The sequence below is a fragment of the Oncorhynchus mykiss genome, unplaced genomic scaffold, assembly GCF_013265735.2.
Source record: "Oncorhynchus mykiss isolate Arlee unplaced genomic scaffold, USDA_OmykA_1.1 un_scaffold_85, whole genome shotgun sequence".
In the NCBI taxonomy this organism is placed as follows: domain Eukaryota; kingdom Metazoa; phylum Chordata; class Actinopteri; order Salmoniformes; family Salmonidae; genus Oncorhynchus; species Oncorhynchus mykiss.
In genome coordinates, this window is record NW_023493658.1 from 728,545 (window position 1) to 753,240 (window position 24,696).

A 24,696-nucleotide genomic window follows, 5' to 3' on the forward strand; every position below is an offset into this window, starting at 1 on the left:
TCCATAGACAAACATTGCCAGTAGATTGGACTTACTGAAGATCTCAGTGACTTAACGTGGCAAGTCTAGGAGCAACAACGGCTCAGCCGTGAAGTGGTAGACAACACAAGCTCACAGAACGGACCGCCGGGTGTTGAACCACGTAGAGCCTACAAATAATCCTCTGTTGTAAAACTCACTGCTGAGTTCCACATACTTTTGTCCATGTATTATATCTCCTTCCTGGACTCACAGTGATCTGCTCAGGAAATATATCAACATATTATAATTATATTCAACTGATTTCCTTCATTCATACAATTTCCTCTGCACCTCTCATGATGACTGTTTAACTTGTCAGTCTGCTTTACTAAATAGATCACTCTGTCAAGTAGGAATCAAATACAACTTAAATATCCCAGAATGCTTTTGTATGTGAGTGTTATCTCAGTGAACGTCTCTACTCACTACCACTGTCATATGTCATGTTATTGTCATATCTAAATGAGGAAAGTAGTTGAGGAGCTACGTTTTATTTTTCTCTCCTCTAGTTCCAGATGTCCTGCTTCAGCCTGATATCAACATATGTTGTCTCAGTGACTGTAGGCCCACTACTCATGTTGCCCTGTGAGGGAGGGTGGCTGGCACTGTTACATGCTGATGTTATTGTCATATCTATAGGAAACTAGTTGAAGAGGTTTTTCTTGTTCTCTTTTATTGTTACAGATCTCCTGGTCCAGCCTGATATCTTCCTGACTGACCCAATGGGAGGGGTCTTCAGGGGCCACCAGGGGCCCGAGATGTTCAGGGGCTACAGCTTCACCATCACCTGCTCCACTCAGCCACAGTACCCAGGAGGCTCCTTCCTCCTCACGTTCACCAGCTCCAACAGAACCCAGATCCAGCCAGCTGTCAATCACTCTGCTGCCTTCCTCTTCCCTGCTGCAGATGACTCCCACCGAGGGAACTACAGCTGTGTTTATGACAATTATGTTTTCTCTCATAACTTCTCCTCTGAGAGTGAGCTCCTCTCCCTCACCATCACAGGTAACTGAACATGAACCAGACTTATAACTTTGTCAATGACAGATTTCCCACAGATCTATGTGATGATGATCAGTCCCCTCATCAAAGGTGTTTCTGTTTGCAGCCTCTCCTCTGCCAGCCTTCATCATCAGACACGTTGTAGTGCTGCTGATCCTACTGACAGCCATCACCACCTCCTACCTGTACTACAAGGTAAAGACCTTTACTCAGACGTTACAAGTCATTTAAACTAGAGGGTGAGGGGGAGAGGGAAGGAGAGAATGGAGATACTAGAGAGTAAATGTCTGACTGTTGGTGCTGTGTCTCCCTAGCCTACCAGGAGGCAGAAGAGAGTGAACAGGGTGAGCAACATGGATCTTTATGTCAATGCCATGGAGATGGTCTCTCTGAGCTCCAGAGCTGAAGCTGGACCGGGAGAGGAGAGAGCAGCCCAGGGGACGGAGTAGGAGTAGAATTAATCTGACCATACATGCTGATCTTAGGTCAGTTTTGTGTTTTAAATCGATGGTCAACAGTGGACTGATGTTTAAAATGTGGTGACAAACCTGAAGTGGTTCTAATTTTAATAACAAGTTCAGAATTAGTTTCTCTTTCTAGAACCTTGGAAGAAATCTAAAAGGAGTGACTGCAACCACCATTATTCATTTAGTTTGGTTTTTACCACCAGAGAAACATGGGGTTTGGGGTAACATGGGGTTCTGGGTAACATGGGGTTTGGGGTAACATGGGGTTTGGGTAACATGGGGTTTTGGGTAACATGGGGTTTGGGTAACATGGGGTTCTGGGTAACATGGGGTTTGGGTAACATGGGGTTTGGGTAACATGGGGTTTTGGGTAACATGGGGTTCTGGGTAACATGGGGTTCTGGGTAACATGGGGTTCTGGGTAACATGGGGTTCTGGGTAACATGGGGTTCTGGGTAACATGGGGTTTCGGTTCATTTCAGAAACTAGCTCAATTAGGTCTGTTTTGCATTCCACCCGTGGAGGAAGGTGGGAGGAGCCTCAGAAACCTGGATCATTGTAATGGCTGAAACGGAGTAGGTGGAACGGAGTCAAACACTTGATCTGTTTGATACTGTTCCATTCATTCCCTTCCAGCCAATACAATGAGCCAGTCCTCCTATAGCTCCTCCCACCAGCCTCCACCGCATTCTATACATTCATTCCCTTCCAGCCAATACAATGAGCCAGTCCTCCTATAGCTCCTCCCACCAGCCTCCACCGCATTCTATACATTCATTCCCTTCCAGCCAATACAATGAGCCAGTCCTCCTATAGCTCCTCCCACCAGCCTCCACCGCATTCTATACATTCATTCCCTTCCAGCCAATACAATGAGCCAGTCCTCCTATAGCTCCTCCCACCAGCCTCCACCGCATTCTATACATTCATTCCCTTCCAGCCAATACAATGAGCCAGTCCTCCTATAGCTCCTCCCACCAGCCTCCACCGCATTCTATACATTATATATATTATATTATTTAGTATAGCCTACTGTTAGATTCTTTATGCTGAAGTGTCTCCATTATTAGTCCATGTATTATTATATTATTTAGTATAGCCTACTGTTAGATTCTTTATGTTGAAGTGTCTCCATTATTAGTCCATGTATTATTATATTATCTAGTATAGCCTACTGTTAGATTCTTTATGTTGAAGTGTCTCCATTATTAGTCCATGTATTATTATATTATTTAGTATAGCCTACTGTTAGATTCTTTATGTTGAAGAGTCTCCATTATTAGTCCATGTATTATTTAGTATAGCCTACTGTTAGATTCTTTATGTTGAAGTGTCTCCATTATTAGTCCATGTATTATTATATTATTTAGTATAGCCTACTGTTAGATTCTTTATGTTGAAGTGTCTCCATTATTAGTCCATGTATTATTATATTATTTAGTATAGCCTACTGTTAGATTCTTTATGTTGAAGTGTCTCCATTATTAGTTCATGTATTATTTAGTATAGCCTACTGTTAGATTCTTTATGTTGAAGAGTCTCCATTATTAGTCCATGTATTATTATATTATTTAGTATAGCCTACTGTTAGATTCTTTATGTTGAAGAGTCTCCATTATTAGTCCATGTATTATTATATTATTTAGTATAGCCTACTGTTAGATTCTTTATGTTGAAGTGTCTCCATTATTAGTCCATGTATTATTTAGTATAGCCTACTGTTAGATTCTTTATGTTGAAGTGTCTCCATTATTAGTCCATGTATTATTATATTATTTAGTATAGCCTGCTGTTAGATTCTTTATGTTGAAGTGTCTCCATTATTAGTCCATGTATTATTATATTATTTAGTATAGCCTACTGTTAGATTCTTTATGTTGAAGAGTCTCCATTATTAGTCCATGTATTATTATATTATTTAGTATAGCCTACTGTTAGATTCTTTATGTTGAAGTGTCTCCATTATTAGTCCATGTATTATTTAGTATAGCCTACTGTTAGATTCTTTATGTTGAAGAGTCTCCATTATTAGTCCATGTATTATTATATTATTTAGTATAGCCTACTGTTAGATTCTTTATGCTGAAGAGTCTCCATTATTAGTCCATGTATTATTATATTATTTAGTATAGCCTACTGTTAGATTCGTTATGCTGAAGTGTCTCCATTATTAGTCCATGTATTATTATATTATTTAGTATAGCCTACTGTTAGATTCTTTATGTTGAAGTGTCTCCATTATTAGTTCATGTATTATTTAGTATAGCCTACTGTTAGATTCTTTATGTTGAAGAGTCTCCATTATTAGCCCATGTATTATAATCATCTGTTCATTCTTTGTAGTTTGAAACACTTTAATAAAAGGGGACATATTTTTCACAAGTCAATGTGGTTTATTGTTGTAGTTTGTTTTCTTTTAGATGTATAAATCTCTCATGATGTTGATATTGATTTATGATGCAGATTATTGTTATGATGTTGTGCCTTCAGAAAATATTCACACTCCTTTACTTATAAAATGGGATTTAAAAAAAATATTGTAATTTTTTTGTCAATGATCTACACAAAATACTCAACCCCCTGAGTCATAACGTGTTTGGATCACATTTGTCAGCAATTACAGCTGTGCCTTCTGGGTAATTCTAGAAGAGCTTTCCACACCTGAATTGTGCAACATTTATTAACAAAATTTAACCAAAATTCTTCAATCTGTCTAATTAGTTATTGATCATTACTAGACAACCATTTTCAGGTGTTGCCATAGATTTTCGGGCAGATTTAAGTCAAAACTGTAACTCGGCCACTCAGGAACATTCACTGTTTTCTTGGTAAGCACCTTGTGTAGATTTGTCCTTGTGTTGTAGGTTATTGTCCTGCTGAAAGATGAATTCGTAACCCAGTGTTGGTGGAAAGCAGACTGAACCATGTTTCCCTCTAGGATTTTGCCTGTGCTTTGCTCCATCCCGTGAATATTTTTATCCTGAAAAACTCCCCAGTCCTTAACAATTACAGGCATACCCATAACATGATGCAGCCACCACCACCAGGGGGGGGGAGAGTGCACCTCATATTCAGGAAGGTGTACTGAATGTTCCCTACAGTGTATTTTTCCCAATTCATTATAGTTGGTTTGGTTTATTTTCTAGTTTAGTTTCTCTCATGATGTTATAGATTATAAATGGTACATTGATTACGATGTAGATTATTGTTAGGATGTTGTTAGTAGTATAGAGATAATGATGTTATTGATTATAAATGTTATGATATTGATTATGATGTAGATTAGTGTTATGTTGTTAGTAGTATAGAGATAATGATGTTATTGATTATAAACGTTATGATATTGATTATGATGTAGATTAGTGTTATGTTGTTAGTAGTATATAGATAATGATGTTATTGATTATAAATGTTATGATATTGATTATGATATAGATTATTGTTATGATGTTGTTAGTAGTATATAAATGTAATTGATTCGAAATATTAAAATATTGATTACGATGTAGATTATTGTTGTTGATGTTAGTAGTATATAGATATTGATGTTATTGATTCTAAATGTTATGATATGATTATGATGTTAGTAGTATATAGATAATGTTATTCTCTTATGATCTGTGGGTTACAGAGGAAGTACATCGTAAAGGTCTGATATACAATAGATTGTGTGTGTGTATGCTGTGTGCATATGAAATAATCAAATCATACAACCAACCAACCACTCAATAAGTTAAGTAAATAAATACCAAGTGTTGTTGTCCATTACATAAATAGTCTCATCTCATCTGTCTGTTGGTTGTGTGTTTTTAATACACTCTTTGATAACAGTTGATGACAGTGTTTGTTGATGTTGTATTTTCAGTTAGAGTAGTAGTCCGTCAGCAAGATAAAAAAAATAAAATCCCTTTTCATTCACTTCCCCTCTTCCTCCTCCTCCTCCTCCACACACAGTCCTAGTTCGCCACGTCGGAGACAGAGATGAAACGAACTGCGCCAAAGCCCAAGCAAAGGAGAAACAAACCCTCTGTCTTTTCCACTTCAACGTTTCAACAGGTGCTACAAAATGGCGTCCAGTTGACTTGGTGTCCCCCAAGGCTCGGTGCTTGGCACGTAAGGTTTCTCCAACCGTAACGCAGCCCACATGTCATTGGCCAGCTCCCCGGTCTCTGTGGCGACGTCGCCATTGGCGATCTCGGTGTTCTCCTCGTACCCCGTGGGCATGAAGGCTAGCGTGTACGGGAAGAGCCTGTGACGCTCCGCACGGTAAGACTCCGCCTGCTCCTTTGACTCGCCCAATCCTCCAATCCGAAGCGCCTCTAGTACCTCTGTGCAGATCTGATTGGAGGACGGGGAGTGAGAAAGGCATTATAGGTAAATTATGTAATAATCAATGTTTTAGTTATCGTTTCTGCATTTCTGTTCTGCTGTTTTAACATTGAAAAAGTCAGAAAACGGAATAACAAATGATGTCATCAAAAGAAGGATTCACGACAGAAAAACTCTGCCTTGTTAAATAGGATATGAAAACGTCTGGTTGTTGGCCAGCAACGTGAATTAACAACCCAACCCACTAGACAACAGCAACATAACAACCCAACCCACTAGACAACAGCAACATAACAACCCAACCCACTAGACAACAGCAACATAACAACCCAACCCACTAGACAACAGCAACATAACAACCCAACCCACTAGACGACAGCAACATAACAACCCAACCCACTAGACAACAGCAACGTGAATTAACAACCCAACTGACTCTGCACCACACAGTTATGTTGCTGTCGTCTAGTGGGTTGGGTTGTTAATTTATGTTGCTGTCGTCTAGTGGGTTGGGTTGTTAATTTATATTGCTGTCGTCTAGTGGGTTGGGTTGTTATGTTGCTGTTGTCTAGTGGGTTGGGTTGTTATGTTGCTGTCGTCTAGTGGGTTGGGTTGTTAATTTATATTGCTGTCGTCTAGTGGGTTGGGTTGTTAATTTACGTTGCTGTCATCTAGTGTGTTGGGTTGTTATGTTGCTGTTGTCTAGTGGGTTGGGTTGTTAATTTACGTTGCTGTCGTCTAGTGGGTTGGGTTGTTATGTTGCTGTTGTCTAGTGGGTTGGTTTGTTATGTTGCTGTTGTCTAGTGGGTTGGGTTGTTATGTTGCTGTTGTCTAGTGGGTTGGGTTGTTATGTTGCTGTTGTCTAGTGGGTTGGGTTGTTATGTTGCTGTTGTCTAGTGGGTTGGGTTGTTATGTTGCTGTTGTCTAGTGGGTTGGGTTGTTATGTTGCTGTTGTCTAGTGGGTTGGGTTGTTATGTTGCTGTTGTCTAGTGGGTTGGGTTGTTATGTTGCTGTCATCTAGTGGGTTGGGTTGTTATGTTGCTGTTGTCTAGTGGGTTGGGTTGTTAATTTATGTTGCTGTCGTCTAGTGGGTTGGGTTGTTAATTTATATTGCTGTCGTCTAGTGGGTTGGGTTGTTATGTTGCTGTTGTCTAGTGGGTTGGGTTGTTATGTTGCTGTCGTCTAGTGGGTTGGGTTGTTAATTTACGTTGCTGTCGTCTAGTGTGTTGGGTTGTTATGTTGCTGTTGTCTAGTGGGTTGGGTTGTTAATTTACGTTGCTGTCGTCTAGTGGGTTGGGTTGTTAATTTACGTTGCTGTCGTCTAGTGGGTTGGGTTGTTATGTGGCTGTTGTCTAGTGGGTTGGGTTGTTATGTTGCTGTTGTCTAGTGGGTTGGGTTGTTATGTTGCTGTTGTCTAGTGGGTTGGGTTGTTATGTGGCTGTTGTCTAGTGGGTTGGGTTGTTAATTCACGTTGCTGTTGTCCCCCCCTCTACCTGCTACTCTGTGTGGTACAGAGTCAGAGTGTGCCCCCCTCTACCTGCTACTCTGTGTGGTACAGGGTCAGTGTCTCTCCTACCTGCTACTCTGTGTGGTACAGAGTCAGAGTGTCTCTCCCTCTACATGCTACTCTGTGTGGTACAGAGTCAGAGTGTCCCCCCCTCTACCTGCTACTCTGTGTGGTACAGAGTCAGAGTGTCCCCCCCTCTACCTGCTACTCTGTGTGGTACAGAGTCAGAGTGTCTCTCCCTCTACCTGCTACTCTGTGTGGTACAGAGTCAGAGTGTCCCCCCCTCTACCTGCTACTCTGTGTGGTACAGAGTCAGAGTGTCTCTCCTACCTGCTACTCTGTGTGGTACAGAGTGTCCCCCCCTCTACCTGCTACTCTGTGTGGTACAGAGTCAGAGTGTCTCTCCCTCTACATGCTACTCTGTGTGGTACAGAGTCAGAGTGTCCCCCCCTCTACCTGCTACTCTGTGTGGTACAGAGTCAGAGTGTCTCTCCTACCTGCTACTCTGTGTGGTACAGAGTCAGAGTGTCCCCCCCTCTACCTGCTACTCTGTGTGTGGTTCAGAGTCAGAGTGTCTCTCCCTCTACATGCTACTCTGTGTGGTACAGAGTCAGAGTGTCCCCCCCTCTACCTGCTACTCTGTGTGGTACAGAGTCAGAGTGTCTCTCCTACCTGCTACTCTGTGTGGTACAGAGTCAGAGTGTCCCCCCCTCTACCTGCTACTCTGTGTGGTACGGAATTTGAGGGATTATTATCATCGACACGCAGACTTCTCTAAGGTTTCTGAAGGCAGGCAGGGGGATAGTGAGACCATTAGTCAGTACTTAGAGAGACTGAAGGATGTGTTTAACACCAACAGTGGGTTAATAGAGCCCCATGTAGCACAGGGGTGTAACACAGCATACCATCAGCAGCTGAAAATAGCTTTCCTCAGCGGAATGCGCCCTGACATTAGCCATAAAAATAACCTTGGTAGGTTGGGGACTAGCAGAGCTCTCAACTGCTCTCCAAGAGCCAATAGTATTCCTGGGGTAAAAAAGGCATTATGCCCACCTTTATACCCACCTTTATACCCACCTTTATGCCCACCTTTATGCCCACCTTTATGCCCACCTTTATGCCCACCTTTATGCCCACCTTTATACCCACCTTTATGCCCACCTTTATAACCACCTTTATGCCCGCCTTTATGCCACCTTTATGCCCACCTTTATGCCCACCTTTATAACCACCTTTATGCCCGCCTTTATGCCACCTTTATGCCCACCTTTATAACCACCTTTATAACCACCTTTATGCCCGCCTTTATGCCACCTTTATGCCCACCTTTATAACCACCTTTATAACCACCTTTATGCCCACCTTTATGCCCACCTTTATGCCCACCTTTATAACCACCTTTATGCCCACCTTTATGCCCACCTTTATACCCACCTTTATGCCCACCTTTATAACCACCTTTATGCCCACCTTTATGCCACCTTTATGCCCACCTTTATAACCACCTTTATGCCCACCTTTATGCCCACCTTTATGCCCACCTTTATGCCCACCTTTATGCCACCTTTATGCCCACCTTTATAACCACCTTTATGCCCACCTTTATGCCCGCCTTTATGCCACCTTTATGCCCACCTTTATAACCACCTTTGAGCAGTTGAGAGGAGGAGGAGTGACAGTCCCAGTGGACAAAGCGTTTTGTAATTCACCAGTTTTCCCTGTGAAAAAGGCAGCACCTGGTACAGATTGAAGGACCGTAGCAGATTTACAAGGGGTGAATAATAACATTATCCCACGAGCTCCATGTGTGCCAGACCCCCATACGTTATTGAATCAGTTGAAACCCAGAAAAGCGTACTTCACAGTGATAGATTTAGCAAATGCTTTTTTTGAGCATTCCAGTACACACAGACAGTCAGGGGTGGTTCGGATTTACATTTTGGGGAGAAAAATGGGTGTATTCGAGAGTACCAATGGGATTTACGGAAAGCCCAACAAACTTTAGCCAAGTCCTAACCCGAAACATAGGCCAGTTTGACCCCCCGAATGAAAGCCAGATTTTGATATATGTGGATGACATATTGGTGGCCAATCCCTCTCAGGGGGGCTGTAAAGCGGACACACTGGCCCTGTTAGTATTCTTGGCAGAAGAGAGCCACAAAGTGAGTAAGGGGAAGTTACAGCTCTGGCAGGAACAGGTCATTTATTTAGGACGCAAACACGAGAAGGGAGGACACTTAATTCCACCAGGAAGACAGCCATTATGGAAGCACCAAAACCACTCAACAAGAAGCAGATGATGAGTTTTCTGCGAATGATCAACTATTGTTGTGCGTGGATACCCCACTTTGCATTACATACAGGGAGGCTCAGTGAGCTAATCTATGGTAAAGCTATGGCAGCAAAGGATAAGACTGAGTGGACGGAAGACGCTGAGAAACCGTTTCTAAACATAAAAAAGTTAATGACGTCTAGCACTGTTCTAGGGATCCCAGATATGATTGTCTCTTCACACAGACAGTAGACTGTAGAGAGGGGTACATGATGTCTAGCACTGTTCTAGGGATCCCAGATGTGATCGTCCCTTCACACAGACAGTAGACTGTAGAGAGGGGTACATGATGTCTAGCACTGTTCTAGGGATCCCAGATATGATTGTCTCTTCACACAGACAGTAGACTGTAGAGAGGGGTACATGATGTCTAGCACTGTTCTAGGGATCCCAGATGTGATCGTCCCTTCACACAGACAGTAGACTGTAGAGAGGGGTACATGATGTCTAGCACTGTTCTAGGGATCCCAGATGTGATCGTCCCTTCACACAGACAGTAGACTGTAGAGAGGGGTACATGATGTCTAGCACTGTTCTAGGGATCCCAGATGTGATCGTCCCTTCACACAGACAGTAGACTGTAGAGAGGGGTACATGATGTCTAGCACTGTTCTAGGGATCCCAGATGTGATCGTCCCTTCACACAGACAGTAGACTGTAGAGAGGGGTACATGATGTCTAGCACTGTTCTAGGGATCCCAGATGTGATCGTCCCTTCACACAGACAGTAGACTGTAGAGAGGGGTACATGATGTCTAGCACTGTTCTAGGGATCCCAGATGTGATCGTCCCTTCACACAGACAGTAGACTGTAGAGAGGGGTACATGACGTCAGTGCTGACTCAGGAACACGGGGGAAAATAAACCTATTGCTCATTATTCCTCCCGTTTAGACGAGGCTGCTCAAGCCATGCCACTATGTTTGCAGACTGTGGTGGCTGCCGCAAATTCCCATAGTGTTGATGACTATTAGGATAACCCCTGATAGGGAGGGATTGTCTCCATTTGAGAAGGTTTTTGGCAGACCCTATAGGATGCCCCAATTAGGACAATTGGAACAAGCAGATATAGAAGTAGAAAGCAGAATGGTTGATCACACGAAAAGGTTGTTCATTAACCAAACCAGTATGTCAAAGGTTTTATGCCCAACAGGAGAACTACAGAAGGAGGTGGCACACCAGATTCAACCGGGAGACTGGGTCTGGATCCAATCACTAAAGAGAAAAAACTGGAAGCAGCCACGGTGGGAGGGGCCATACCAAGTACTCCTGGTGACTGCCTTCGCGGTGAGGATAGCTGAAAGAGCAACCTGGGTGCACATCACACATTGTAAGAGGGTAGGACACACTGACACTGGCGAACAGTCATAGGGGTAGGAGCAGAACCGTAATCAACAGGATACGGGGGTTACACTCCTACTGAAGATTCCCTTATACCCAACCTTTCCCTGCTGTGAGCGTTCATAGAAGTGGAAGTATGTCTTGGCCTCTTGCTGATGATGTGTTCTCTAGGAGAGGGTTCACAGGTGGGCTGGCCATCCTGAGCTGTCTGATTGTGGGAGCCATATTCCTGATACAGCATGAACCCCCCGAGGAGGCCAAAAAGGGTAACTGGACTCATATGGTAGACGAGGGAAATTCGATTTTACCAAAGCATTTTAAAAGGTCACTGAAACTGAATAGTAAGTTGGGGAAGGATATCTCAGTTGTGTTCTATGTAGACCAATTGGGGTCCTTCACTCCTTGGCAGTCTAGAACATTGGGTCACTGGGGAAGGTATTTGTGTAAATCACCGTGTAATTAATGGAATCAAGTCATAGCTCACACTGAGAAGGGTGGCTATGCAAACCCACACACTCAATATGGGAACAGATGGAGTTTAGTAAAGGTGGGAGTTTTGCGCTGTTTTCCGGAGCAGGGGTGGTATTGTATAAAGGTACGAATTACCATTAAAACTGTAAAGATCCAGGATCTTGGATTATGGTATGTTGGTTTTGATCAGTCTTTAACAGATACTATGGTACCATTCCAGGTCACAGAGGTAAAAGCTGGGAAGGATACTATGGGCAGCCGGAGTTTAATCAGTCTCCCTAACACAACTGGTATTCCTAGTCTAATCATCCAGGGCCAAGGACCAGTGCAAATAGTTGAGACAAAATACTTTAAAGAAGTGATAGAGTTGGAGACTGGGTTTAGAGATTCCAACCTCTGGTTAGAGTGGATTCAATATACGGCCAGATCAGTAGCTAAAGAAGAATGCTATGCCTGTGCCACAGCAAAACCTCAGTTGACAACCATCCCTTTTCCATTAAATTGAATGAATTCACCTAAGGGAATGGCATGTATGGTAAAGCTATTCATGGAAGCAGGAAAGACAGATAATAACAGTTGTACAGATTTGCACTATTTATATCCACATGTTCCTCTGAAATCTAGGCTTACTCCTTTCACAGTGGCAAGATGAGACTATTACTGTTTGGCCCAGTATTGTACTTATGGGAAATATGTAGGGGAAGTCAGTACCTGCAATAGGACAGAGAATGTTACTACTGATGAGAACCTGAGCGATCTGGCAAGCTGGTTGAGATCTGGGGATTTCAGTAAGATAAGGAGGCCCAGGGCTGACATCTGGTGGTTGTGTGGGGGAATGTCGTTATGGCCGAGTTGACCTGTTAATTGGACAGGGATATGTGTACTAGTTCATTTGGGAATGCCTTTCACACTCATTCAACACCATGACATGAAGTTGGCCAAACGGGAGAAAAGAAGTACTCCGTCTAGGTCTTTTGATGATAGAGTTTATATTGACAACATTGGGGTTCCACGGGGGGTGCCAGACGAGTTCAAAGCTAGAAATCAGATCCTGTCAGGATTAGAGTCAAGTATTTTCTGGTGGTCCACTCTCAATAAGAATGTGGACTGGATTAATTATATGTATTATAATCAACAGCGCTTCATCAATTATATCAGAGATGCAATAAAAAGATTGGCAGAGCAGACTAAAGCAATCAGCTTGGCAGAATAGAATCGCGTTAGATATGTTATTGGCAGTGAGGGGGGGGGGGGGGGGGGGGGGGGTTGTGTGCTATTCGGGTCGATGTGCTGTACGTTCATCCCAAATAACACAGCCCCGGATGGATCAGTGACCAAGGCCTTGGCTGGTTTAACCACCCTAGCTCACGAATTGGCAGAAAACTCTGGGGTGGTAACTTCTCTGACGAGTTGGTTTGACAGTATGTTTGGCAAATGGAAAAATGTGATGATTACGGTGTTGTGGGCGACTTTCACCTGTGTGACTGTGTTCGTTTGTGCAGATGTGGTTTGATTCCGTGTGTGAAAGTTCTCATTTCCAGGACTCTGGAGAGATTGATGACTCGACAGATGGTGAGATACGGAACAATTCAAAGCTCTGACCAATGGGATGAAGAATACAGACTTCCCAGCATAGGAGAAGGCTCTGTGTCTTTTAATTGGGAGGAGCCTATGTTTGATGGCACCATGTTTTATGTTTAGGTTTCCTTGTTTTGATGTTAAGACTGTTTCTTTAATGAAGATTATAACGAAAATCCTGATAAGAAGAGTTATGATTCTGATGTCGGTCCAGAGCAGTCAATGTTAGTACCTATGTTGATATTTGTTAGGTTGATTTTGAATAAAAATAGCTGTGTAATCCTTACTATTTATTCAAAGTGTGGAGGGTTATCTAATAAAAATAGATGTGTAATCCTTACTATTTAATCAAAGTGTGGAGGGTTATCTAATAAAAATAGATGTGTAATCCTTACTATTTAATCAAAGTGTGGAGGGTTATCTAATAAAAATAGATGTGTAATCCTTACTATTTAATCAAAGTGTGGAGGGTTATCTAATAAAAATAGATGTGTAATCCTTACTATTTAATCAAAGTGTGGAGGGTTATCTAATAAAAATAGATGTGTAATCCTTACTATTTAATCAAAGTGTGGAGGGTTATCTAATAAAAATAGATGTGTAATCCTTACTATTTAATCAAAGTGTGGAGGGTTATCTAATAAAAATAGATGTGTAATCCTTACTATTTAATCAAAGTGTGGAGGGTTATCTAATAAAAATAGATGTGTAATCCTTACTATTTAATCAAAGTGTGGAGGGTTACCTAATAAAAATAGATGTGTAATCCTTACTATTTAATCAAAGTGTGGAGGGTTACCTAATAAAAATAGATGTGTAATCCTTACTATTTAATCAAAGTGTGGAGGGTTATCTAATAAAAATAGATGTGTAATCCTTACTATTTAATCAGTGTGGAGGGTTATCTAATAAAAATAGATGTGTGCTAGTGAGTATAATATTTAGTCAAAAGTGTGGATTGTTATGGGATTTTTATCAATAATGACTAAATGAGGTATACTGCACTATAACTGGCAATAATTCTACCCTGTCTTTCTTGTAGTATTAAATAATGTTTGTCCATTAGAAAAGGGTTACATGGCATGGACCTAGGAAGAAAGGAATGTACGTGGAGATAAGAGAGGACGTGGAGGGCTCCTCCAGGGTTACATGGCATGGACCTAGGAAGAAAGGGATGTACGTGGAGATAAGAGAGGACGTGGAGGGCTCCTCCAGGGTTACATGGCATGGACCTAGGAAGAAAGGAATGTACGTGGAGATAAGAGAGGACGTGGAGGGCTCCTCCAGGGTTACATGGCATGGACCTAGGAAGAAAGGAATGTACGTGGAGATAAGAGAGGACGTGGAGGGCTCCTCCAGGGTTACATGGCATGGACCTAGGAAGAAAGGGATGTACGTGGAGATAAGAGAGGACGTGGAGGGCTCCTCCAGGGTTACATGGCATGGACCTAGGAAGAAAGGAATGTACGTGGAGATAAGAGAGGACAGGGAGGGCTCCTCCAGGGTTACGGTGTCTGGGGGAGCCTGGAATGGTCAGTTTAGGGGTTATAAACTGTGGTTAGACTCATGTGAAAATCCATGTTTGTGTCTATGTCTGTGCGTAGTTTAGGATGATATAAGAAGGACTGTAATTGTGAAAACTTGAGAGCTCTCGCAAATAAATTGGGACCTGATCAATTGTGAGCTGGGAATTCTGTCTGTTTTATTTAAGACCAGAACTTTACAAACTCTGGGTATCAGACCGATAAATATAATTGGAATTTATGAAAACTGATTAAATAATTACTTGACATTTACCTGCAGCCATTCCCCAGTACACTCTCTCTCCCCCTCCCTTTCTGTTTGTGTGATTGTGTGGTTGGAGACAGGTGTGTTGGAGTCAGAGCAGATCCCTACCAGCTGCAACCCGTTCCATAATCAAGACCTCTACAAATACCCAATCCTGCCACCACTCTGCCAGATCGTAATCTCTGCTCAGTCAGTCATTAGCCTAGCCTTTAGTTACGACTCAAGAGCCTGTTTCCCTGCCGTATACCGTTTAATCCTCTCATTACAGTTACCGCTCTGTCTCTGTCTCCTGTCTACTGTTCCACAGCTCACCACCACACCACCTTGCGTTGGATTTCCCTCCCTACCACTACATTGGATTCCCCTCCAGACCTGCTTACCCTGTTCAACTCAGCCAACTCCAACCGGGTTTTCCTGCTACTCATCCAAGTTTCCCCGGTTCAGCACTCCGTATCTCTTTGTTTACAGTAAACATTTGGTTCATTATCCCTGCTTCCTCATCTGCTCTTTGATTCCGCCCCATCACTCCTCGTGACACGGGGTTCCGTGCCCCGTAACCCAACTCTCTCCCCGACCCCCACCAGTCTAGTACATACCTCAATTCCCTGTCTCTCACCACCACCAGTCTTGTCAATAACTCAACTCTCTCCCTGACCACCACCAGTCTAGTACACAACTCAACTCTCTCCCTGACCCCCACTAGTCTAGTACATAACTCAACTCTCTCCTCGACCCCCACCAGTCTAGTACACAACTGAACTCTTTACATGACCCCCACTATTCTAGTATATTTATCAAATCTCTCCCTGACCCCCACCAGTCTAGTACATAACTCAATTCTCTCATCAACCCCCACCAGTCAAGTACACAACTCAAATCTCTCCTTGACCCCCACCAGTCTAGTACATAACTCAACTCTCTCCCTGACCCCCACCAGTCTAGTACACAACTCAAATCTCTCATCAACCCCCACCAGTCAAGTACACAACTCAAATCTCTCCTTGACCCCCACCAGTCTAGTACATAACTCAACTCTCTCCCTGACCACCACCAGTCTAGTACATAACTCAACTCTCTCCCTGACCCCCACCAGTCTAGTACATAACTCAACTCTCTCCCTGACCACCACCAGTCTAGTACACAACTCAAATCTCTCCTTGACCCCCACCAGTCTAGTACACAACTCAAATCTCTCCTTGACCCCCACCAGTCTAGTACACAACTCAAATCTCTCGCTGAACCACAACGATCTAGTACATAACTCAACCCTCTCCCTGACCCCCACCAGTCTAGTACATAACTCAACTCTCTCCCTGACCCTCACCAGTCTAGTACATAACTCAACGTTCTCCCGACCCCCACCAGTCTAGTACATAACTCAACTCTCTCCCTGACCCCCACCAGTCTAGTACATAACTCAACTCTCTCCCTGACCACCACCAGTCTAGTACATAACTCAACTCTCTCCCTGACCCCCACCAGTCTAGTACACAACTCAAATCTCTCCTCGACCCCCACCAGTCTAGTACACAACTCAAATCTCTCCTCGACCCTCACCAGTCTAGTACATAACTGAACTCTTTACCTGACCCCCACTATTCTAGTATATTTATCAAATCTCTCCCTGGCCCCCACCAGTCTAGTACACAACTCAAATCTCTCGCAGAAACCCAACGGTCTAGTACATAACTCAACTCTCTCCCTGACCCTCACCAGTCTAGTACATAACTTAACTCTCTCTCCAACACAATTTCATTCCTACTTTTTGATTACATATTTATCCCAAGGGAAAGGATTGGAAACACCTAAACATACATTAACACAGAAACAGCACAATTCATCTCATATGACCTAGTAGTCCTGTAGAGCTGTTTAACATCCACACAATATACACTACATTACATCCTCCATATAATTCATCTCATATGACCTAGTAGAACTGTAGAGCTGTTTAACATCCACACAATATACACTACATTACATCCTCCATGTAATTCATCTCATATGACCTAGTAGAACTGTAGAGCTGTTTAACATCCACACAATATACACTACATTACATCCTCCATATAATTCATCTCATATGACCTAGTAGAACTGTAGAGCTGTTTAACATCCACACAATATACACTACATTACATCCTCCATGTAATTCATCTCATATGACCTAGTAGAACTGTAGAGCTGTTTAACATCCACACAATATACACTACATTACATCCTCCATATAATTCATCTCATATGACCTAGTAGAACTGTAGAGCTCTTTAACATCCACACAATATAGCTGGGTCTCCCTGTTCTGTCCCTATGTGTCCACTGCCCTGCAGAGCCCCAACCCAACACATCCCACTCAGCTTTAGGGTCTTAGTGAAACATTCATTATTGGTTTCAGGTGTGTTAGGTCAAGGCCAGAGTGACAACACACAGGACAGCAGACCCCCAGGGCAGGACTGAACAACCCAGCAGCTATTGAAAACAGGAAGTGGGCATCTTTTCAATACAGACTCCTTTTGTTGTACTGTTTTCAATATACGACATCCAGACCTTATTCAAGTTGTCCAGTAAACCCTTATAAGAGGTGAACTCAGGCAGTAGAAAGTTAGAAGTGATATTATAGGACACACTATGTGTAACTTTCCTGCGCTGTCAGCAGTTTCCTGTGGAGTTTTTCTAATGTCAGTGTTTCCTGTTGTAGGTGTGTTTAACTGATCTTATCTGCTTAAGTTTGTCACATCATAGAAGTAAGAAAGTAATGATATAGAAGTCATATAACCTAGCAGTATTTTTCACTCTTCAGTCCACTCTTTATGACAGCAGACTGTGGAGCCCCAGTTAGAGACAGATATGATACCTGCAGTGGTACTGATGACCCTGTTGTGGAGCAGAGGTAGGATGCTCTTATACTGCTATACACTTGTGACAGTTACTGAGATATGTTTTGATATTGTAAGATATATTATAATTTGCAGGGTTAGTAAAATAACATGCAACTGGAAGCAGACAGTAAAAATGTGTCTCAAAGCAGGACAATGATGTGATCACCTGTAAATGTACTTTACTGTAGTCTAACTGTCCATCTGGGGACAGGCACTAATGTCAGTTAAGTTGTGATGGTGTCATGCATCTATCTGACTGTTGTATATTCAGTGTGTCAATGATTGATTGTATATGTCTCTATGTAAATTAATGAGAGTATATATTATGTATTATATATTATATTGGTGTTATGTTAGAGTAGGAGAAGGGAGGGGTGTAGATGATAGAGGTCTATGAGCTGAGTCAAGATCAACAGGTTCAACACTATATGTCACGAAGAGAGAGAGAATGAGAGAGAGAGAGAGAGAGAGAGAGAGAGAGAGAGTGTGTGCAAGAGAAATGAGCAGAGCGAGAGGGAGGAGAGAGGAGGGGTGGGGAAAGCAGAGGATGGGAGGGTACAGAGGAGGGACAGGGAGAAAGGAGGGTAGGGGAGGGAGGAGGGTAACGGAGAGAAAAGGAGAGGGGAGAGAGAGATTTGTGGAGGAAAGAGAAGGAGAGAGAAGCGGAGGGTAGAGAGAAGGGGAGGGGAGAGAGAAATGTGGCATAGAGAGAAAGAGAGAGAAGGGGAGGGAAGAGAGAGAAATGTGGAGGAGAGAGAAAGAGAGAGAAGGGTAGGGAAGAGAAGATGGGGGGAGATAGAATGGGAGAGGAGAGAGAAGGGGAGGGGAGAGAGAGAAATGTAGAGGAGAGAGAAAGACAGAGAAGGGGAGGGAGAAGGGGAGGGGAGAGAGAAGGGGAGGGGAGAGAGAGAAATGTGGAGGAGAGAGAAAGAGAGAAAAGGGGAGGGAAGAGATGGAGGAGGGGAGAGAAATAGTAGGAAGAGCTCCACTAGGGCCCTCTCAGTCAGCTGGCTCCACTAGGGCCCTCTCAGCCCGCCGGCTCCACTAGGGCCCTCTCAGCCAGCCTGCTCCACTAGGGCCCTCTCAGCCAAGCTAGCTCCACTAGGGCCCTCTCAGCCAGCTGGCTCCACTAGGGCCCTCTCAGCCAGCTGGCTCCACTAGGACCCTATCAGCCACCTGGCTCCACTAGGGCCCTCTCAGTCACCTGGCTCCACTAGGGCCCTCTCAGTCAGCTGGTTCCACTAAGGCCCTCTCAGCCAGCCGGCTCCACTAGGGCCCTCTCAGCCAGCCTGCTCCACTAGGGCCCTCTCAGCCAAGCTAGCTCCACTAGGGACCTCTCAGCTAAGCTAGCTCCACTAGGGCCCTCTCAGCCACCTGGCTCCACTAGGGCCCTCTCAGCCAGCCTGCTCCACTTGGGCCCTCTCAGCCAAGCTAGCTCCACTAGGGCCCTCTCAGCCAGCCGGCTCCACTAGGGCCCTCTCAGCCAGCCTGCTCCACTAGGGCCCTCTCAGCCAGCTGGCTCCACTAGGGCCCTCTCAGCCACCCGGCTCCACTAGTGCCCTCTCATTCAGTTGGCTCCACTAGTGCCCTCTCAGCCAGCCGGCTCCTCTAGGGCCCTCTCAGCCAGCCGGCTCCTCTAGGGCCCTCTCAGCCAGCCTGCTCCACTAGGGCCCTCTCAGTCAGCTGGTTCCACTAAGGCCCTCTCAGCCACCTGGCTCCACTAGGGCCCTCTCAGCCACCTGGCTGCACTAGGGCCCTCTCAGCCACCTGGCTCCACTAGGGCCCTCTCAGCCACCTGGCTCCACTAGGGCCCTCTCAGTCACCTGGCTCCACTAGGGCCCTCTCAGCCAGCCGGCTCCACTAGGGCCCTCTCAGCCACCTGGTTCCACTAAGGCCCTCTCAGCCAAGCTGGCTCCACTTGGGCCTTCTCAGCCACCTGGCTCCACTAGGGCCCTCTCAGCCACCTGGCTCCACTAGGGCCCTCTCAGCCACCTGGCTCCACTTGGGCCCTCTCAGCTAGCTGGCTCCACGAGGCCCTCTCAGACAGCTGGCTCCACTAGGGCCCTCTAAGCCAGCCTGTTCCTCTAGGGCCCTCACAGCTAGCTGGCTCCACTAGGGCCCTCTCAGCCAGCCGGCTCCACTAGGGCCCTCTCAGCTAGCTGGCTTCACTAGGGCCCTCTCAGCCAGCCTGCTCCAATAGGGCCCTGTCAGGCAAGCTAGCTCCACTAGGGCCCTCTCAGCCAGCTGGCTCCACTAGGGCCCTCTCAGCCACCGGGCTCCACTAGGGCTCTCTCAGCCTCCTGGCTCCACTAGTGCCCTCTCAGCCAGCTGGCTCCACTAGTGCGCTCTCAGCTAGCCGGCTCCTCTAGGGCCCTCTCAGCCAGCCTGCTCCACTAGGGCCCTCTCAGTCAGCTGGTTCCACTAAGGCCCTCTCAGCCACCTGGCTCCACTAGGGCCCTCTCAGCCACCTGGCTCCACTAGTGCCCTCTCAGCTAAGCTAGCTCCACTTGGGCCCTCTCAGCCAAGCTAGCTCCACTAGGGCCCTCTCAGCCAGCCGGCTCCACTAGGGCCCTCTCAGCCAGCCTGCTCCACTAGGGCCCTCTCAGCCAGCTGGCTCCACTAGGGCCCTCTTAGCCACCCGGCTCCACTAGTGCCCTCTCATTCAGTTGGCTCCACTAGTGCCCTCTCAGCCAGCAGGCTCCTCTAGGGCCCTCTCAGCCAGCCGGCTCCTCTAGGGCCCTCTCAGCCAGCCTGCTCCACTAGGGCCCTCTCAGTCAGCTGGTTCCACTAAGGCCCTCTCAGCCACCTGGCTCCACTAGGGCCCTCTCAGCCACCTGGCTCCACTCGGGCCCTCTCAGCCACCTGGCTCCACTAGGGCCCTCTCAGCCACCTGGCTCCACTAGGGCCCTTTCAGCCACCTGGCTCCACTAGGGCCCTCTCAGTCACCTGGCTCCACTAGGGCCCTCTCAGCCAGCCGGCTCCACTAGGGCCCTCTCAGCCACCTGGCTCCACTAGGGACGTCTCAGCCACCTGGCTCCACTAGGGCCCTCTCAGCCAGTTGGCTCCACTAGTGCGCTCTCAGCTAGCCGGCTCCTCTAGGGCCCTCTCAGCCAGCCTGCTCCACTAGGGCCCTCTCAGTCAGCTGGTTCCACTAAGGCCCTCTCAGCCACCTGGCTCCACTAGGGCCCTCTCAGCCACCTGGCTCCACTAGTGCCCTCTCAGCTAAGCTAGCTCCACTTGGGCCCTCTCAGCCAAGCTAGCTCCACTAGGGCCCTCTCAGCCAGCCGGCTCCACTAGGGCCCTCTCAGCCAGCCTGCTCCACTAGGGCCCTCTCAGCCAGCTGGCTCCACTAGGGCCCTCTCAGCCACCCGGCTCCACTAGTGCCCTCTCATTCAGTTGGCTCCACTAGTGCCCTCTCAGCCAGCAGGATCCTCTAGGGCCCTCTCAGCCAGCCGGCTCCTCTAGGGCCCTCTCAGCCAGCCTGCTCCACTAGGGCCCTCTCAGTCAGCTGGTTCCACTAAGGCCCTCTCAGCCACCTGGCTCCACTAGGGCCCTCTCAGCCACCTGGCTCCACTAGGGCCCTCTCAGCCACCTGGCTCCACTAGGGCCCTCTCAGCCACCTGGCTCCACTAGGGCCCTCTCAGCCACCTGGCTCCACTAGGGCCCTTTCAGCCACCTGGCTCCACTAGGGCCCTCTCAGTCACCTGGCTCCACTAGGGCCCTCTCAGCCACCTGGCTCCACTAGGGCCCTCTCAGCCAGCCGGCTCCACTAGGGACGTCTCAGCCACCTGGCTCCACTAGGGACCTCTCAGCCACCTGGCTCCACTAGGGCCCTCTCAGCCAGTTGGTGTGTGTAGGAGAGTGTGAGTTGTGTGTGCAAAAAGTAGAAGTAAAATTGTCAAGGGGTATTAACTAAAGTGATACATCTAGTCCTAGGTTTTATTTACTGTGGGATTTGTTCTCCACTGGTTACCCTGTTCTCATCACAACAGGTCACACATTCTGCTGACATGATTACACACTGTGGTATTTTACCTAACAGATACAGGGGCTTGTCAATATTACATATTATTTTTCAAATTATTTTGTGGTCCTTGTATGCTGAGAGAAAATGATGTCTCCTATATATGTTTCTAACAACATAGTATGTTATGACAGACAGACAGACAGACAGACAGACAGACAGACAGACAGACAAGACAGGCAGACAGACAAGACAGGCAGACAGACAGAGATAACTACTAGTCACCCCTCCACTCTCTCCCTGAGTCCAGGCCCCAGACAGACTGACTGACAGACAGACAGACAGACAGACAGACAGACAGACAGACAGACAGAACTACTAGTCACCCCTCCACTCTCTCCCTGAGTCCAGGCCCCAGACAGACAGACAGACAGACAGACAGACAGACAGACAGACAGACAGACAGAACTACTAGTCACCCCTCCACTCTCTCCCTGAGTCCAGGCCCCAGGCAGACAGACAGACAGACAGACAGACAGACAGACAGACAGACAGAGAGAACTACTAGTCACCCCTCCACTCTCTCCCTGAGTCCAGGCCCCAGACAGACAGAACAGCAACACCATCAGAACTATAGCAGTCTTCATTCTGAAATGACTCTGGTCTTCTTCAGAAGTAGTGCAGTAGTCTACAGGGTTCAGAACTCACCTTTTTAAACACTTCTTATCACTCATATCATGAGGTTTCACATGTGTTTGGTTACATCTTGCCCAATGTGTCACACCTGATCCCCCCCTCCCCTCCCTGGAGCCCGAAGGCCCCAGGCTCACCAGCATTACTCTCCATCCTGCACCATCATTACACACACCTGCTACCCCCCCTCCCACCCCCTGGAGCCCGAAGGCCCCAGGCTCACCAGCATTACTCTCCATCCTGCACCATCATTACACACACCTGCTCCCCCCGTCACGCGCATCAACGATTATTGGACCTGGACTCAGTCACCTCTGTCATTACCTTCCCTACATCTGTCTGGTTCCTGATCTGTTCTCTGCTTCAGCATTAATTGTGGTTTGTGGTTTTGTACCCGTGTGCTGACGCTGTTCTTGTCTTTGTCTGTTCCTGATTAAATGTTGATTCCACGTACCTGCTTCTCATCTCTGGCGTATGTCCTGACACATTGTTCTTCTGAGTGATAAAACAGCAAACATTAAGACTGTTTACTTATCAGACCCACATATATAATAAATATACTATAATCATATGCTTTTAGTACTCACACATGAATCATATCCTGTTTGCAGGTCATGTGTTGTTTTGAGCCAGCAGTAAAAACACACTGACAGGACAGTTCCTCTTATGGACACTAGGTGGTAATCTGGTGTCTCAGACGCAGGACTGGAGACCAGATGGAATCATTGTCCCAATTATCCTCCTTTCTCCTAAAGTGTGCACTTGTTCCCTTCCCTTCACTGAAATGACTGGTACACTAAATATAGTGGAAACAACCACTTGATAACAAAAGGTAGAGTCCTCTGAGTGGAACGGTGGGAGACAAACAGTACCTCCTCTCCCCTTCTCCCATTCTCCTCTTATCTCTCTCCTCTTTTCTACCCCTCTCCTCTTTTCAAGCCCCTCCTCTTTCCTCTCCCCTTCTCCACCATCTCCTCTCCTCTCCTCTCTTCTCCTCTTTTCTCTCTCCTCTCCTTTTCTCTCCCCACTCCTCTTTCCTCTCCCCTTCTCCACCATCTCCTCTCCTCCTCTTTCCTCTCCTCTCCTCTCTTCTCCTCTTTTCTCTCTCCACTCCACTCCTCTCCTCTCCTTTTCTCTCCACTCCACTCCACTCCACTCCACTCCTCTTTCCTCTCCTTTTCTCTCCACTCCACTCCACTCCTCTCCTCTCCTCTCCTCTTTCCTCTCCTCTCCTTTTCTCTCCACTCCACTCCTCTCCTCTCCTTTTCTCTCCACTCCACTCCTCTCCTCTCCTCTCCTTTTCTCTCCACTCCTCTCCTCTCCTCTCCTCTCCTCTCCTCTTTCCTCTCCACTCCTCTTTCCTCTCCACTCCTCTCCTCTCCTCTCCTCTCTCCTCTCCTTTTCTCTCCTCTCCTTTTCTCTCCACTCCTCTCCTCTCCTCTCCTCTCCTCTTTCCTCTCCTCTCCTTTTCTCTCCACTCCACTCCTCTCCTCTTTCCTCTCCACTCCTCTCTCCTCTCCTCTCCTCTCCTCTCCTCTCCTCTCCTCTTCTCTTCTCTCCTCTCCTCTCCTCTTCATCTTTTTACCACTGACTTCTCACCAGTGATGTCATCATAACCAGTAACCTGTTCCTCTCTTGGCCCAGCCTGACCCTGACATATAGCATCAGGCCTGTTGAGTTGACTTGGGTAACAGACCTCTAGCTTCTACACCACATCCCCCCTTCTCCTGCTCTAACATGAGACCTCATCAGTACTCATTTTGGGTGCTGGTACTGTTTATATTTAGGTGCTGGAACATTAAGCCAATATTCTATAAGAGGTGAACTCAAGCAGTAGAAAGTTAGAGATGATATTATAGGACACTATGTGAAACGTTGCTGCTCTGTCAGCAGTTTCCTGTGGAGTTTTTTTAACATGTCAGTTTGCTGTAGTGTGTTCAACCACTGATCCAAGATAAGTTGCTAAGAAGTTAATCTCACATCATAGAAGTAAGAAAGTAATGAGAGAGAAGTCATATAGCCTAGCAGTATTTTTCACTCTTCAGTCCACTCTTTATGACAGCAGACTGTGGAGCCCCAGTTAGAAGCAGACATGATACCTGCAGTGGTACTGATGACCCTGTTGTGGAGCACAGGTAGGATGCTGTTACAGTGATATACACTTGTGACAGTTACTGAGATATGATTTGATATTGTAAGATATATTATAATTTGCAGGGTTAGTAAAATAAAATGCAACTGGAAGCAGACAGTAAAAATGTGTCTCAAAGCAGGACAATGATGTGATCACCTGTAAATGTACTTTACTGTAGTCTAACTGTCCAT

The 24,696-nt window shown here is 46.0% G+C and overlaps 1 protein-coding gene across 1 annotated transcript in view; it reads right to left on the reverse strand.

Annotated features, from left to right (window-relative positions):
• Positions 1–5,258: 5,258 nt before the first annotated feature.
• LOC110519451 (N-alpha-acetyltransferase 15, NatA auxiliary subunit) overlaps positions 5,259–24,696 on the reverse strand; it is a gene marked incomplete at its 5' end in the record, with an annotated part of 62,180 nt that continues 42,742 nt past the window's right edge. Inside the window, 1 exon segment of the mRNA XM_036971873.1 lies at positions 5,259–5,828. Within this exon segment, the coding sequence (XP_036827768.1) occupies positions 5,550–5,828 (279 nt within the window).